Below are 14,927 nucleotides of genomic sequence, written 5' to 3' on the forward strand. Positions count from 1 at the left end.
GGACCATCAGTTGAACCAGATAATAATATTATTTTTTACTAAGTGGCAGGATTGCTTTCTAATTACTGATAGATTTTAGCTGGATATCCAAAGACTGTGCTGGATTATTTTTACACTTTTTGAATTATCTACTACAATTACTCCCACCGGGTCCGGGCTCTCTCAATTGGAATTGGACTGTGATACAACAATATATTGAGCTGACTATTTTGTTGTTATCTGGCATACTTTTATTTTTTTTTCTCTACTTCCTACATTCACTGCTGTGCTTTTTTGTTTTTTATAGGGCTCATCTACACTTTGTAGTTCGAACTATAGAAAACATAACGTTTGGTTTTCTATATCTCTGACTATAGAAACATTGCAGTTTAGGTAGTTAAGATGAAATAAAAACAAATATCTATTAGAAAATAAATAATGTGTTCGCTTGCACTGAGCGGATCCTATACTAACAGCAGGTTGTGGGTTAGAGGGGCATTGTGAAAGCGCTCAGTGCCTGCAGGGGTCTACAAACTTCTTGCATAGTCTGTTTTGTGCGTGTGACCCTAATCAAGCAAATGAAACAATGCTGTTCCAGCTCAATCAGGACTGCTGGGATGCAGAACTGACTGGGAGCTGTGGCCCCTGCAGCTGGGACCAGTTACTGACTGTGGTAGGGCCAGCTGCCTTTATACCAGGGCTCAGTGATGTCATGGGCAGGGAGTGGTTGCAGATGCCATCAGTTAGAAGAGGTTATATCAGGGGTGTGAGAATTTGGCTGCACATAATGAATGGATATCTCCCTGGGGTTCCAGCACTTTGTCCTTCAGGATATTCCTTCCCACTCTGCAGCTAAGGACACACTGCTGAGCACAAGTCATTTTGCAGGAAGCTGCTGAGGAGAGAGGAGCTCTCAGACTCGCTGGATAGCTCTGCTGCAGGATAAACTTTCAGCACTTCCAGTCTGGGGACCAGGGAGGACTCTTCTCACTGGAGGCTCATCCTTTGATTCATCCTTCCCACTAGCACTGCACATTGTGGGATCTAGGACACATAGAGATGATAAGCTGTGCTGCTGTGGCCATGCTGTGCTTGATGTTTGGATGCCTGATGCTGACAGGTAGGTGCAGTCCTCAACTTTTGGGCAATTCTGTGGACAGGTTTATTAATGAATCCTATATATAAGAGGACATGGTGCGGAGGAAAATCAGCCCAAGTTAACACAATTTTTTCTTACATTTTAATATCAATATTTTAATTATTATTGGACTAGATACTAAACTACTAGATAGAGCATGCGGGCTGTAACATGTCAGGCCAGGTGTAGTCTTGTTGATAATGATGTCTAATTTTGATTTGCAATTCCATAAAATGGGAAATCTGTTAACTAAACCTGGATCCAGGATTAATGTGTGACTAGAAAAAGTTTGGATAATTGAATGGATGTATTGCATTGTATGATTCTGGATTTTGTCACATAGTATGATCTTGGACACATTACATTGTATGATTATGGATAACTTACAAAGTATGATTCTGGATACATTATCTATGATATGGATAATAGTGATGAGCGAGTACCAAAAAGCTCGGGTGCTCGAGGCTCGGGCCGAGCATACCAAGATACTCGTGTACTCGGCCCGAGCACCGAGCCCAATGTTATCCTATGGGAGACCCGAGTATTATTGTGAAATCACTCCCGGCTAGTGATGAGCGAGTATGCTTGTTACTACTCGTTACTCGCACGAGTATCAATGTACTCGGGCTACTCGGCGGGGACCGAGTAATCTCGCGATACTCGTGCTGTACTCGTGGTCTTCATGTTGGCGCTCTTTTTAGAGCCAGCCCTTATGCAGGGATTGGCTGGCAGACCAATGCAATGCCACAGCCCTGTTGTGGAATTGCAGTGATTGGCCGGCCCTCACAGCATGACCGTGCCTTTAGCCCGACACTTCCCCGCTCGGCTACGGCCCCTCCCGCACTCCACTCCGCGTGTATATATATATGCACGCTTACACACACACGTACGTTTTTTTATTTAATTTACAGTTTTATGGTTTCTACATGCTGCCGGTGGTCATTTCACAAAAATACTCGGGTCTCCCATAGGATAACATTGGGCTCGGTGCTCGGGCCGAGTACACGAGTATCTTGGGAGGCTCGGCCCGAGCCTCGAGCACCCGAGCTTTTTAGTACTCGCTCATCACTACTCCCGGCAGCATGGAGAAACCAGAAAACTGTAAATTAAAAAAAAAAACGTGCGTGTGTGTGTAAGCGTGCATATATATATACACGCGGAGTGGAGTGCGGGAGGGGCCGTAGCCGAGCGGGGAAGTGTCGGGCTAAAGGCACGGTCATTCTGTGAGGGCCGGCCAATCACTGCAATTCCACAACAGGGCTGTGGCATTGCAGTGGTCTGCCAGCCAATCCCTGCATAAGGGATGGCTGTAAAAAGAGCGCCAACATGAAGACCACGAGTACAGCACGAGTATCGCGAGATTACTCGGTCCCCGCCGAGTAGCCCGAGTACAGTGATACTCGTGCGAGTACCGAGTAGTAACAAGCATGCTCGCTCATCACTAATGGATAACTTATATAGTATGATTCTGGATACAATATGACATGGATTACTTATATAGTATGATTCTGGATACATTACATTGTATAATTATGGATAACTTACATAGTGTGCTTCTGGATACATTATCTATGATATCAATAACTTATATAGTATGATTATGGATACAATATCTATGACATGGATTACTTACATAGTATAAATCTGGATACATTATCTATGATATGGATAACTTATATAGTATGATTCTGGATGCAATATGACATGGATTACTTATATAGTATGATTCTGGATACATTACATTGTATGATTATGGATAACTTACATAGTGTGCTTCTGGATACATTATCTATGATATCAATAACTTATATAGTATGATTATGGATACAATATCTATGACATGGATAACTTATATAGTATGATTCTGGATACAATATCTATGAAATGGATTACTTACATAGTATGATTCTGGATACATTATCTATGATATTAATAACATATAGTATGATTATGGATACAATATCTATGACATGGAATACTTATATAGTATGATTCTGGATACCATATCTATGAAATGGATTACTTACATAGTATGATTCTGGATACATTATCTATGTTTATGGATAACTTACAAAGTATGATTCTGGATACATTATCTATGATATGGATAACTTACATAGTATGATTCTGGATACATTACATTGTATGATTATGGATAACTTACATAGTATGATTCTGGATGGATAACGTACATAGTATGATTCTGGATACATTATCCATGATATTAATAACTTATATAGTATGATTCTGGATACATTATCTATGAAATTGATTACTTACATAGTATGATTCTGGATACATTATTTATGATTATAGATAACTTACATAGTATGATTCTGAATACAATATCTATGATATGGATAACTTACATGGTATAATTCTGGATACATTATCTATGATTATGGATAACTTATATACTATGATTCTGGATACATTATCTATGATTATGGACGTCTTACATAGTATGATTCTGGATACATGCTGTGATTCTGGACATATTACAGGTTGTTATATTTGATATATGTAGAATGATTCAGAATATATTACAAAGTATAACTCTGGATACATTAAATTGTTTGATTCTGGATATTGCCACATAGTATAATTTTGTATACATTACATTGTGTGATTACGGATAACTTACATGGTATGATTGATTATGGATAGATGCTGTGATTCTGGATATATTATATGCTTGTAGAATGAATCAGAATATATTACATAGTATGACTCTGGATACATTAAATGGTCTGCTTCTGGATATTTTCCAGGGCGTTATACGGGATATTTTATGCAGTATGATTCTGAATATATCACATAGTATAATTATGGATACATTACCTAGTACGGTTTTGGAAATATTATATATGATTTTGGATTTATTATATAGAATTATTCTAGGTTACGGTACAAGTTATTCTACTTGATATAATACAGGGTAATATTCTGAATATATTCTGTAGTGTGATTCTGCATACATTACATAGTAAGATTCTTTATATATTATATAGTATGATTCTGGAAACATTACATCATACGATTCCGCATCTAGAATACAGTATGATTCTGGATATGTTATGTAATGTGCATCTAGGTTACATTTTGTTATTGTACTGTATGTATTATAGGACATTGCTCTATATTTGCTGTGTTATATAGTCTGATTCTGGATACATGACCTAGTATGATCCAGGGTTTATAAGTCTGATTCTGGATACATGACATGGTATGATTTGAGGCTATGATGACTTGGAAAGCATATTTCTGTCATGAGTTAAGTGCATCCGAAACTTGGTAGCAGTTATTGCTTGTGACCCTTGATGTATCTGAAACTTCATAACTTTAGTGTCCTGTGTGACTCTCTACTCCTACAGCCTGGATCTAGAATATACATATATGAAACTGTCTAAAGATCAATGTTCATCCCATAAAATCAAGTGTATAGGGTTATTTGACTTTATGGCTGAAGAAATCACCTGGGAATTGTCCTTTTATTTTATGTACCATGATGTGTTACTGGGATTGATCACAATGGATGATTGGTTGATTGTAGTGTATGATTATTTTTGTTAATTCGATTGTGTTAGAAATTTTAAATATTTAAAGTTTAGGTCAAAAGAGGAATCTTCATAGAAAAACAGAATATCGTAGTTGTGTAGTGTCCTGTATGTCTTAGTAGTTGAGTAGTGTCTTATATATGTCCTAGTAGTAGTTGAATAGTGTCCTATATATGCCATAGTGTTGTGTCCTATATATGTCCTAGTAGTAGTTGAATAGTGTCCTATATATGCCATACTGTTGTGTCCTATATATGTCCTAGTAGTTGAGTAGTGTCCTATATGTCTCCTAGTAGTTGAGTGGTGTGCTATATATGCCCTAGCAGGTGAGTAGTGTCCTATATGTCTTAGTAGGTGAGTAGTGTCCTATATATGTCTTAATAGTTGAGTAGTGTCCTATACAGTTAGGTCCAGAAATATTTGGACACTGACACAATTTTCGCGAGTTGGGCTCTGCATGCCACCACATTGGATTTGAAATGAAACCTCTACAACAGAATTCAAGTGCAGATTGTAACGTTTAATTTGAAGGTTTGAACAAAAATATTTGATAGAAATTGTAGGAATTGTACACATTTCTTTACAAACACTCCACATTTTAGGAGGTCAAAAGTAATTGGATAAATAAACCAAACCCAAACAAAATATTTTTATTTTCAATACTTTGTTGCAAATCCTTTGGAGGCAATCACTGCCTTAAGTCTGGAACCCATGGACATCACCAAACGCTGGGTTTCCTCCTTCTTAATGCTTTGCCAGGCCTTTACAGCCGCAGCCTTCAGGTCTTACTTGTTTGTGGGTCTTTCCATCTTAAGTCTGGATTTGAGCAAGTGAAATGCATGCTCAATTGGGTTAAGCTCTGGTGATTGACTTGGCCATTGCAGAATGTTCCACTTTTTTGCACTCATGAACTCCTGGGTAGCTTTGGCTGTATGCTTGGGGTCATTGTCCATCTGTACTATGAAGCGCCGTCCGATCAACTTTGCGGCATTTGGCTGAATCTGAGCTGAAAGTATATCCCGGTACACTTCAGAATTCATCCGGCTACTCTTGTCTGCTGTTATGTCATCAATAAACACAAGTGACCCAGTGCCATTGAAAGCCATGCATGCCCATGCCATCACGTTGCCTCCACCATGTTTTACAGAGGATGTGGTGTGCCTTGGATCATGTGCCATTCCCTTTCTTCTCCAAACTTTTTTCTTCCCATCATTCTGGTACAGGTTGATCTTTGTCTCATCTGTCCATAGAATACTTTTCCAGAACTGAGCTGGCTTCATGAGGTGTTTTTCAGCAAATTTAACTCTGGCCTGTCTATTTTTGGAATTGATGAATGGTTTGCATCTAGATGTGAACCCTTTGTATTTACTTTCATGGAGTCTTCTCTTTACTGTTGACTTAGAGACAGATACACCTACTTCACTGAGAGTGTTCTGGACTTCAGTTGATGTTGTGAACGGGTTCTTCTTCACCAAAGAAAGTATGCGGCGATCATCCACCACTGTTGTCATCCGTGGACGCCCAGGCCTTTTTGAGTTCCCAAGCTCACCAATCAATTCCTTTTTTCTCAGAATGTACCCGACTGTTGATTTTGCTACTCCAAGCATGTCTGCTATCTCTCTGATGGATTTTTTCTTTTTTTTTCAGCCTCAGGATGTTCTGCTTCACCTCAATTGAGAGTTCCTTAGACCGCATGTTGTCTGGTCACAGCAACAACTTCCAAATGCAAAACCACACACCTGTCTTCAACCCCAGACCTTTTAACTACTTCATTGATTACAGGTTAACGAGGGAGACGCCTTCAGAGTTAATTGCAGCCCTTAGAGGCCCTTGTCCAATTACTTTTGGTCCCTTGAAAAAGAGGAGGCTATGCATTACAGAGCTATGATTCCTAAACCCTTTCTCCGATTTGGATGTGAAAACTCTCATATTGCAGCTGGGAGTGTGCACTTTCAGCCCATATTATATATATAATTGTATTTCTGAACATGTTTTTGTAAACAGCTAAAATAACAAAACTTGTGTCACTGTCCAAATATTTCTGGACCTAACTGTATCTGTCCTAGCAGTTGAGTAGTGTCCTATATCTGTCCTAGCAATTGAGTAGTGTTCTATATATGTCCCAGCAGTTGAGTAGTGTCCTATATCTGTCCTAGTAGTTGAGTAGTATCCTATATATGCCCTAGCAGGGGAGTAGTGTCCTATATGTCTTCGTAGGTGAGTAGTGTCCTATGTATGTCGTAGTAGTTGAGTAGTGTCCAATATCTGTCCTAGCAGTTGAGTAGTGTCCTATATCTGTCCTAGCAGTTGAGTAGTCTCCTATATCTGTCCTAGCTGGTGAGTAGTCTCCTATATCTCTCCTAGCTGGTGAGTAGTGTCATATATCTGTCCTAGCAGTTGAGTAGTTTCTACTATATGTTTTAGTAGTTGAATAGTGTCCTATATTGTCCTAGTAGTTGAGTAGTGTCTAAAATATGTCTTAGTAGTTGAATAGTGTCCTATATTGTCCTAGTAGTTGAGTAATGTCCTATACATGCCCTAGCAGGTGAGTAGTGTCCTATATGTCTTAGTAGGTGAGTAGTGTCCTATATATGTCTTAGTAGTTGAGTAGTGTCCTATATCTGTCCTAGCAGTTGAGTAGTGTCCTATATCTGTCCTAGCAGTTGAGTAGTGTCCTATATCTGTCCTAGCAGTTGAGTAGTGTCTAATATATGTCTTAGTAGTTGAGTAGTGTCCTATATTGTCCTAGCAGTTGAATAGTGTCCTATATCTGTCCTAGCAGTTGAGTAGTGTCCTATATTTTCCTAGCAGTTGAGTAGTGTCCTATATTGTCCTAGCAGTTGAGTAGTGTCCTATATCTGTGCTAGCAATTGAGTAGTGTCCTATATCTGTCCCAGCAGTTGAATAGTGTCCTATATATGCCCTAGCATTTGAATAGTGTCCTATATATGTCCATAGTGTCCTACATCTGTCCTATCAGTTTAGTGTCCTATATGTCTTAATAGTTGAGTAGTGTCCTATATATCACAGTCCAGAAATGACTAGACTTATTTGTACCCTTATTCATATTGTATCATTCATCTCCAATAAATTGAACCCCATTATCTAAAATATTGTATTGATACCAAGGATATTCCACGAAGGTTAATATTCTATTTGTAATAAAGCCATAGTGGCCTGGCAGACAAATCCATCATTCCTGACCATTAACGAGGTTGTGCTATGAAGCGTTGGCAGAAATCCACAATCTTCTTTAGCTGGCGCCTTCTCCACAGTAGTAGAAGCCAGGACGATGCACTGGGAAAGTGTCAGATCCCGAGCTTCTGGAATGAAGAACTTGGGAACAAACATACAGGAAACCAAAGTGATCTTAGGAGCAAGTAGCCAAATAGCCTGTACAGTGCTGTAAGGACAGAAGAACCAGAAATGGTCATTTACCCCAAAAGCCTTGTTATTAAGATAATCTTAATTGGAGACTTTGGTAAATTCTCAAGTTCATTGAATAAATCATAGAAGGCAGAAATTCAAGACATTGATTTTAAAAGGGGCAGGTCGGATATCACTCTCTGACCATTAGTTTTTCAGAACTACTCTAAACTCAGTGACAAGAAATCTGAGCCTCCAGAGATGGCCTGAGTTTGGACCATTGTTGCTATTAGCCGCACATTGGAGAATATCTGAGGTATATTTCTGTGGGACGTAGATGTCGATGCTGAGATTTGTCGCCCTGTGGCTCTCGCGCTGCTGTTTGTGATATGGACACTTCCTGGATGTGATAATCTATGTTGTCATTATCCGATGATTATAGACGTCCTGAAAATGTGATGTTCATCGTTACATTGTTTGCCTTGTGATGAAGATGATGGTGATTATAGGTCTTATTGTTATTCATAGTATTATCATCATTGTTGTTGATTGTCACGTTATTCAGTCATGTTTTACATTAAGTCCTATATACAGTAGGTCCAAAATATTATCAAGTTGTATTTATTGCAAAATAGGAATGACAAAATGCCAAAAGCAACCCTAAACTAAAGAGGGAATCCGACTATATGAGGTAGTTTTCCTTAACATTTGCCTACTTCTCACATCATTCTTGGAGAGCCCCAGAATGGAGACCACGCTTAAGTGGCTCAGTTGTTAGCACTGTTGCTTTGCAGAGCTGTGTCACGATTCCTCTGTGCAGAGCATCTTGTCTTTGGAGATGCTCTGCTGTGCCTTCCTGTGTTACTAGCTAGCAGTGTGTTTGAAAGCACTGTATTTCAGGTTGGTGCTGATTACTCAGGTGTTCCTCCTTACTGGTAATTGCTCAGGCTTCTTTACTGAGCATGCTCGCCCAGGACATCACCAGTCACATTTTCTGGTTCTGCAGTTGTGCTGTTGGTTTGTCTCTGTTCTGATCTTTCTTCCATGTCCCCGGACCGTTATTTGACTATGTCTCTGCCTGCTACTTATTCTTGTTGTGACCTCCTGCTTGTTTGACTACGTCTATGCGTTCTCCCTGAACTTATTACGTTCTCTCCTGAACTTCTGCCCTCGGATATTGCCCTGACTATGCCTCTGTTTTCTCCTTGTGTTTATACTTGTCCTCCTGTTAACAGACCCTGGCTTTCCTGACTACGCTCTTGCCCACACTCCCCATAAGTAGTGGCTAGCATCACAGCTAAGGTTCAAATCCCACCAAGGACAACATCTGCGAGGAGTTTGTATGTTCTCCTTGCGTTTCTGAGGGTTTCTTCCAGGTTTTCTGGTTTCCTCCCGTACTACAAAGACCTACTGATAGGGAATGTAGATTGTGAGACCCAATGTGGACAATGATGAGGTCTGTAAAGCAGAGTTCCCCAACTCCAGTCCTTAAGAGCTACCAACAGGTCATGTTTTCAGGATTTCCTTAGCATTGTGCAGGCCATGGAATTATCACCTGAGCAGGTAATTAAATGATCACCTAAGGAAATCCTGAAAACATGCACTGTTGGTGGCTTTTGAGGACTGGAGTTGGAGAACACTGTGGTAAGGAGCTGTGGAATAAGGGTGTGCTCACACGAGTCTCGAATCGCATCACCCGGCACGGCCGCACACTTTCCTGACAGGAGCGCATCGGCTCCATGTAGTTCTATGCAGTTGAGACACTCCTGTCCGGAGAGTGTGTGGCCGTGCTGGGTGATGTGATGGGAGACTCGTGCGAGTCATGCGGCTCATGTGAGTGCACCCTAATGGTGCTATATGAGTTCTGATCAGAAAAACATTTTTTTGCTTATATATCTCTATATTCACTATATGTTGGGCGGTTTCTAGAATTGTTTTAGGAGGTTTAGTGTGACATGCACCCCATGTTCTGCATTATGGGGTGGAAAGGCGATCCCACATTGGCCCCGGGGTATTTAGATATAGAAGTAGGGAAGCGGACTGAACCTAGAGTAAAATATCCTCTAATTCCTTTTTCCAGGAATGCATTTTGTCATTGAACAATGTAGCGGCTGACCGGAGAATTCCTCATTACATCCATCTTTTAAAGTCACTGTCTGCTCGACCAGATAAGCAGCTTTGATATAGAGGAAGCCGAGTGTATCGGTATAGATTAGTCTGTTTACATTTCCATGGAAGACATATGCTATACTGTGCCAGAATATGATAGAAACAATGTACCCGACGTGTTGGAGCTATCTGGATGCAAATCTTTATGAGCGCTGGAAAAGCCCCACTCTGGATGTGTTTATTCAGAAGCATGCGCAACAATTATCCAGCCGCCGTCCATGCACACAGCACAGTGCCAGACACAAAGGCCAAGGGATGTTTCCAGTTATAACTCAATCACGAGGCGATCTCACTAACAGTGCCATTAGTGAATGTTTTGACCTATGTGCTTATTTCATAACCTGGAGAAAATGATATTTCTGGCTCCATACCGTCCACTTACAGCTGACACGCCATGTTTTCTATCTAGCTGGAGGCTCCTGGCTTTTGCTCAGTCAAAGGGAACATTGTGGTTCGTTCCATTGCATTAGTTCACGGAGTTAAGTGAGCTGTAAGGTGCCTTTTTGCCTGGACTATTAGATCATCTCCCCGTGGAAGGTTATTTGCTACAGGTGCCAAGTAAATACAGACAAGTATGGACTTTATGACTTTTCAGTTTTCTGAAAAGGAATGTAACAAAACAAAACTCCGTTTCATGCAAACATATTATTGGGATCACGCCATCCAAAATAGTGGATCCACCTTCCTAGTACTTTCCAAACAACAACTCCCAGCATGCCCTGACAGCAGAAGGAAAAACTGGAGCGTCATGGGTCAGACACATCTCATCCAAGGCTGGAACGTCACAGGTCAGACAGATCTCATCCAAGGCTGGAGCGTCACGGGTCAGACACATCTCATCCAAGGCTCGTGTTAGGAGAGACTTCCTAAAGGGGGCTTTACATGCAGCGATATCGCTAGCGATATCGCTGGTGAAAGCACCCGCCCCCGTCGTTTGTGCGTCACAGGCAAATCGCTGTCCGTGGCGCACAAAATCGTTAGGAGCCATCACATGGACTTACCTGCCTAGCGACGTCGCTTATGCCGGCGAACCGCCTCCTTTCTAAGGGGGTGGTTCGTGCGGTGTCACAGCGGCCAACAGAAGCGGAGGGGCGGAGATGAGCGGCCGTTACATTCCGCCCACCTCTTTCTTTCCTCATTGCCGGCGGCCGCAGGTAAGCTGTAGTTTGTTGTTCCCGAGGTGTCACACGTAGCGATATGTGCTGCCTCGGGAACGACGAACAACCTGCGTCCTGCAACAATCAATGATTTTTTGAAAATGAACGACATACCAACGATCAATGATAAGGTGAGTATTTTTGATCTTTAACGGCCGTTCGTTGGTGTCACACGCAACGACGTTGCTAATGATGCCGGATGTGCGTCACGGAATCCGTGACCCCGGCGATATATCGTTAGATACGTCGTTGCGTGTAATGGGGCCTTTAGGCCCCCTTCACACCTCCGTGATAAAAACGCACATTTTTCACGGTCCGTGGTGTGGGTGCGTATGTGTGTGTGTGTCTGTGTGTTCAGCGTGCGCTGTCAGTGTGCTATTCCTGTGACATCCGCATAGCATACGGACAGCAGAAACTTATATACTCCCCTATCCCTAGCCCTGCTGTCTCCAGCGCTACTGCTGCTTCAGGGTCCACGGTGTAGTGAATATTCATGAGCATTATGCTGGCCAGGAAGCAAGTGACAGTAGCGCCGAAGACAGCAGCGCTGGAGACAGGTTAGTATAGAAAATAATTTTATTTCAAAGACACATTTTCTCCAGTACGTGTCACACTGATGTGACACGGATCACATCAGTATGCGGAGAAAAACGGACATATTGCCTTGTGGAGCACACGACACACGTCCGTAAGAAAACAGGGATGTGTGCATAGACCAATTGATTTTAATGGGGTTGCATATGTCCGTGTCTGCGGTACATATAAAATTAGATGTCATACGTACCGGAATCACTGATGTGTGCAAGTGGTTCTTAGAAAGTATCTGATGGACATACTCCCACATGTATGATAGGTCATATATGGAATTTGGGAGTTTGTCCATCACATTCTTTGGAAGGAAGCCTCTGATATTAACCACTAAGCAAACATTGGCTTTTAGCACACGTTAAGCATAAATAAAAAACTGTACACTGCACAGTATAATACGTCTGCATATAGTGTGGTCTTCTCTACTATTTTATACAGAAGAGGCTTGCTGATTAGAAATGAGCGAACCTGAGGTTCAGTGCCAAACAAAAATAACCCACAGAGCATGGATTCGGAGTTCAGGTGCTTTATGTATGAACGTCCCTCGTACGAGCATCGGGAACGCTCGGTGCTCAGCCCAGTGAGAGCTGCTAGCAGTGCATGATCGGCTCATACTGGAGGTAACAACAGCATGATCAGATGTAGTGTGAACCCCCCCCACAAAAAAAAAGGAAAAACTTCGCCCACCTGCCCCGCAAGTGTCTGTTTATGGCTGTCTGACGTGGGTGGAGGCACAAACTGCCCAATTAGTGACTTCCATTGGGGTCCAGGTCAACTCCAGGTCCCAAACCAAACTTTATCTAAAGTCCAGTTGAACACACAAAACCGAACTTCCATGGGTCCACTAATCCCTAGTGCTGATGTGTACCATCCTGATGAGGAAAAAATGGCTTCAGTCAGGTAAATGGGGTGATTTGGAATCACAACTGAATTTTTAAGATTTTGGATCCTTGTACATGGCCAAAAAACTGACATGGACCCATAGACATCAAAGAGCTGCCGTATGGCGCCTCATATCCTATCCTAGCAGAAAAGTCAGGGTTCTATATAGCAGATCTGTATAAGAGCTGTGGGCATAGGCCCTAAGGGTCATATTATTTATGATTATGACTATGTGCACACGCTGAGTATTTGGTGCAGAAATTATCTGGAGCAAATCTGCATCTTCTGGCAGAAAAACACACCATAAACGAGATGCTTTTTTGGTGCACTTTTTACCATGCGTTTTCCCTAATGAAATCAATGGATGGAAGGGCTGAAAAACGCAGGAAAAATGCACCAAAAACTGATATGCTGCCGATTATTTTCTGCACCAAATCTGCAAGGAAAAAAAATAACATGTACACAACTTTTCAGAATTCTCACTGACTTTGCTGCCATTAGGATAGACATGGAGATTTGTGACAAAACTGCACCAAATAACGCATCAAAAATGCACTGTGTGCACATGGCCTATCTGTTACACTCTGAACAATGTGTTTATTTTTTTAATGTTATTTATTTTCCATGATTTTTAGTTGATTGATCTAGACTTGTATATAAATACCCTGATCGAGGCAGATATACTTATTTGCAGCCCTCCTGGCAATCAACACATCGGCTCCCATCTTTTACACTGGGTCCCTATATTTCCATATTTATTGAAAATTCCTACTAGTGCATGTGAAACCTATGTATCTAAAAAGTAGTCCAATACATTGTTGGTACTATTCGGATTTGATCCAGACAAAACAGACATGATAAAGCCACAATATAACCTCATATTTTTGCAGTTCTGCTTAGGTTTCCATCAATGAGTCATGGAAAGCCTGTGATTCCTGTCATTACTCCCCTGCTCTCTCATGTCACAGACTGTCCTGACTTCTCCTCTGTTCCTGTCTCTTCTACGCAAGTGGACATCCCTGTTTTTCCTAATTACCTTAAATAGGCTTTTTCCTGATATCAAAAGGAAATGACTTTCCCATATCCTTGGCTGTGTTCTTCCCAGTCCCCCCTATAAATAGTCCATCTCCTTCCTCTTACCTGAGTGCATTGCTCTTTGTCCCCTGTGTGTTTCCTTTGATTTCCTCTAGAACTCCATGATACTTTTATGTAATTTCTGGAACTCACCTTTCTTGGAAAAGGAGAAGCAGGAAACCAAACGTCCACCAACTCTTATCACGTTGTGGAATCCACATTCCAGAACTTTCTTGTTTGTTATTTGTGTTAAACTTTTAACTACATCGTGTGCAGAATTATTAGGCAAGTTGTATTTTAGAGGATTTTTTTTATTATTGATCAACAACTATATTTCTCAATCAACCCAAAAGACTCATAAATATCAAAGCTTAATATTTTTGGAAGTTGGAGTGGGTGTTTTTAGATTTGGCTATCTTAGGAGGATATCTGTTTGTGCAGGTAACTATTACTGTGCAGAATTATTCGGCAACTTAATAAAAATCAAATTTATTCCCATCTCACTTTTTTATTTTCACCAGGTAAACCAATATAACTGCACAAAATTTAGAAATAAACATTTTTGACATGCAAAAACAAAACCCCCAAAAATTAGTGACCAATATAGCCACCTTTCTTTATGATGACACTCAACAGCCTACCATCCATAGATTCTGTCAGTTGCTTGATCTGTTTACGATCAACATTGCGTGCAGCAGCCACCACAGCCTCCCAGACACTGTTCCGAGAGGTGTACTGTTTTCCCTCCCTGTAGATCTTAGATTTTATGAGGAACCACAGGTTCTCTATGGGGTTCAGATCAGGTGAACAAGGGACCCATGTCATTATTTTTTTTATCTTTTCCTTTACTGGCCAGCCACGCTGTGGAGTAGTTGGATGCATGTGATGGAGCATTGTCCTGCATGAAAATCATGTTTTTCTTGAACGATACCGACTTAATCCGGTACCACTGCTTGAAGAAGTTGTCTTCCAGAAACTGGCAGTAGGTCTGGGAGTTGAGCTTCACTCCATCCTCAA

At 41.1% G+C, this 14,927-nt stretch overlaps 1 protein-coding gene across 1 annotated transcript in view; it reads left to right on the forward strand.

Annotated features, from left to right (window-relative positions):
* Positions 1-881: 881 nt before the first annotated feature.
* Positions 882-14,927, forward strand: part of FLT1 (fms related receptor tyrosine kinase 1) — a 157,729-nt gene continuing 143,683 nt past the window's right edge. The window contains exon 1 of the mRNA XM_075337366.1: positions 882-1,099. Within this exon, the coding sequence (XP_075193481.1) occupies positions 1,039-1,099 (61 nt within the window). The 5' untranslated portion in view covers positions 882-1,038. The remainder of the gene's footprint in view (positions 1,100-14,927) is intronic.

The sequence above is a fragment of the Anomaloglossus baeobatrachus genome, chromosome 2, assembly GCF_048569485.1.
Source record: "Anomaloglossus baeobatrachus isolate aAnoBae1 chromosome 2, aAnoBae1.hap1, whole genome shotgun sequence".
NCBI classification, from domain to species: Eukaryota; Metazoa; Chordata; class Amphibia; order Anura; family Aromobatidae; genus Anomaloglossus; species Anomaloglossus baeobatrachus.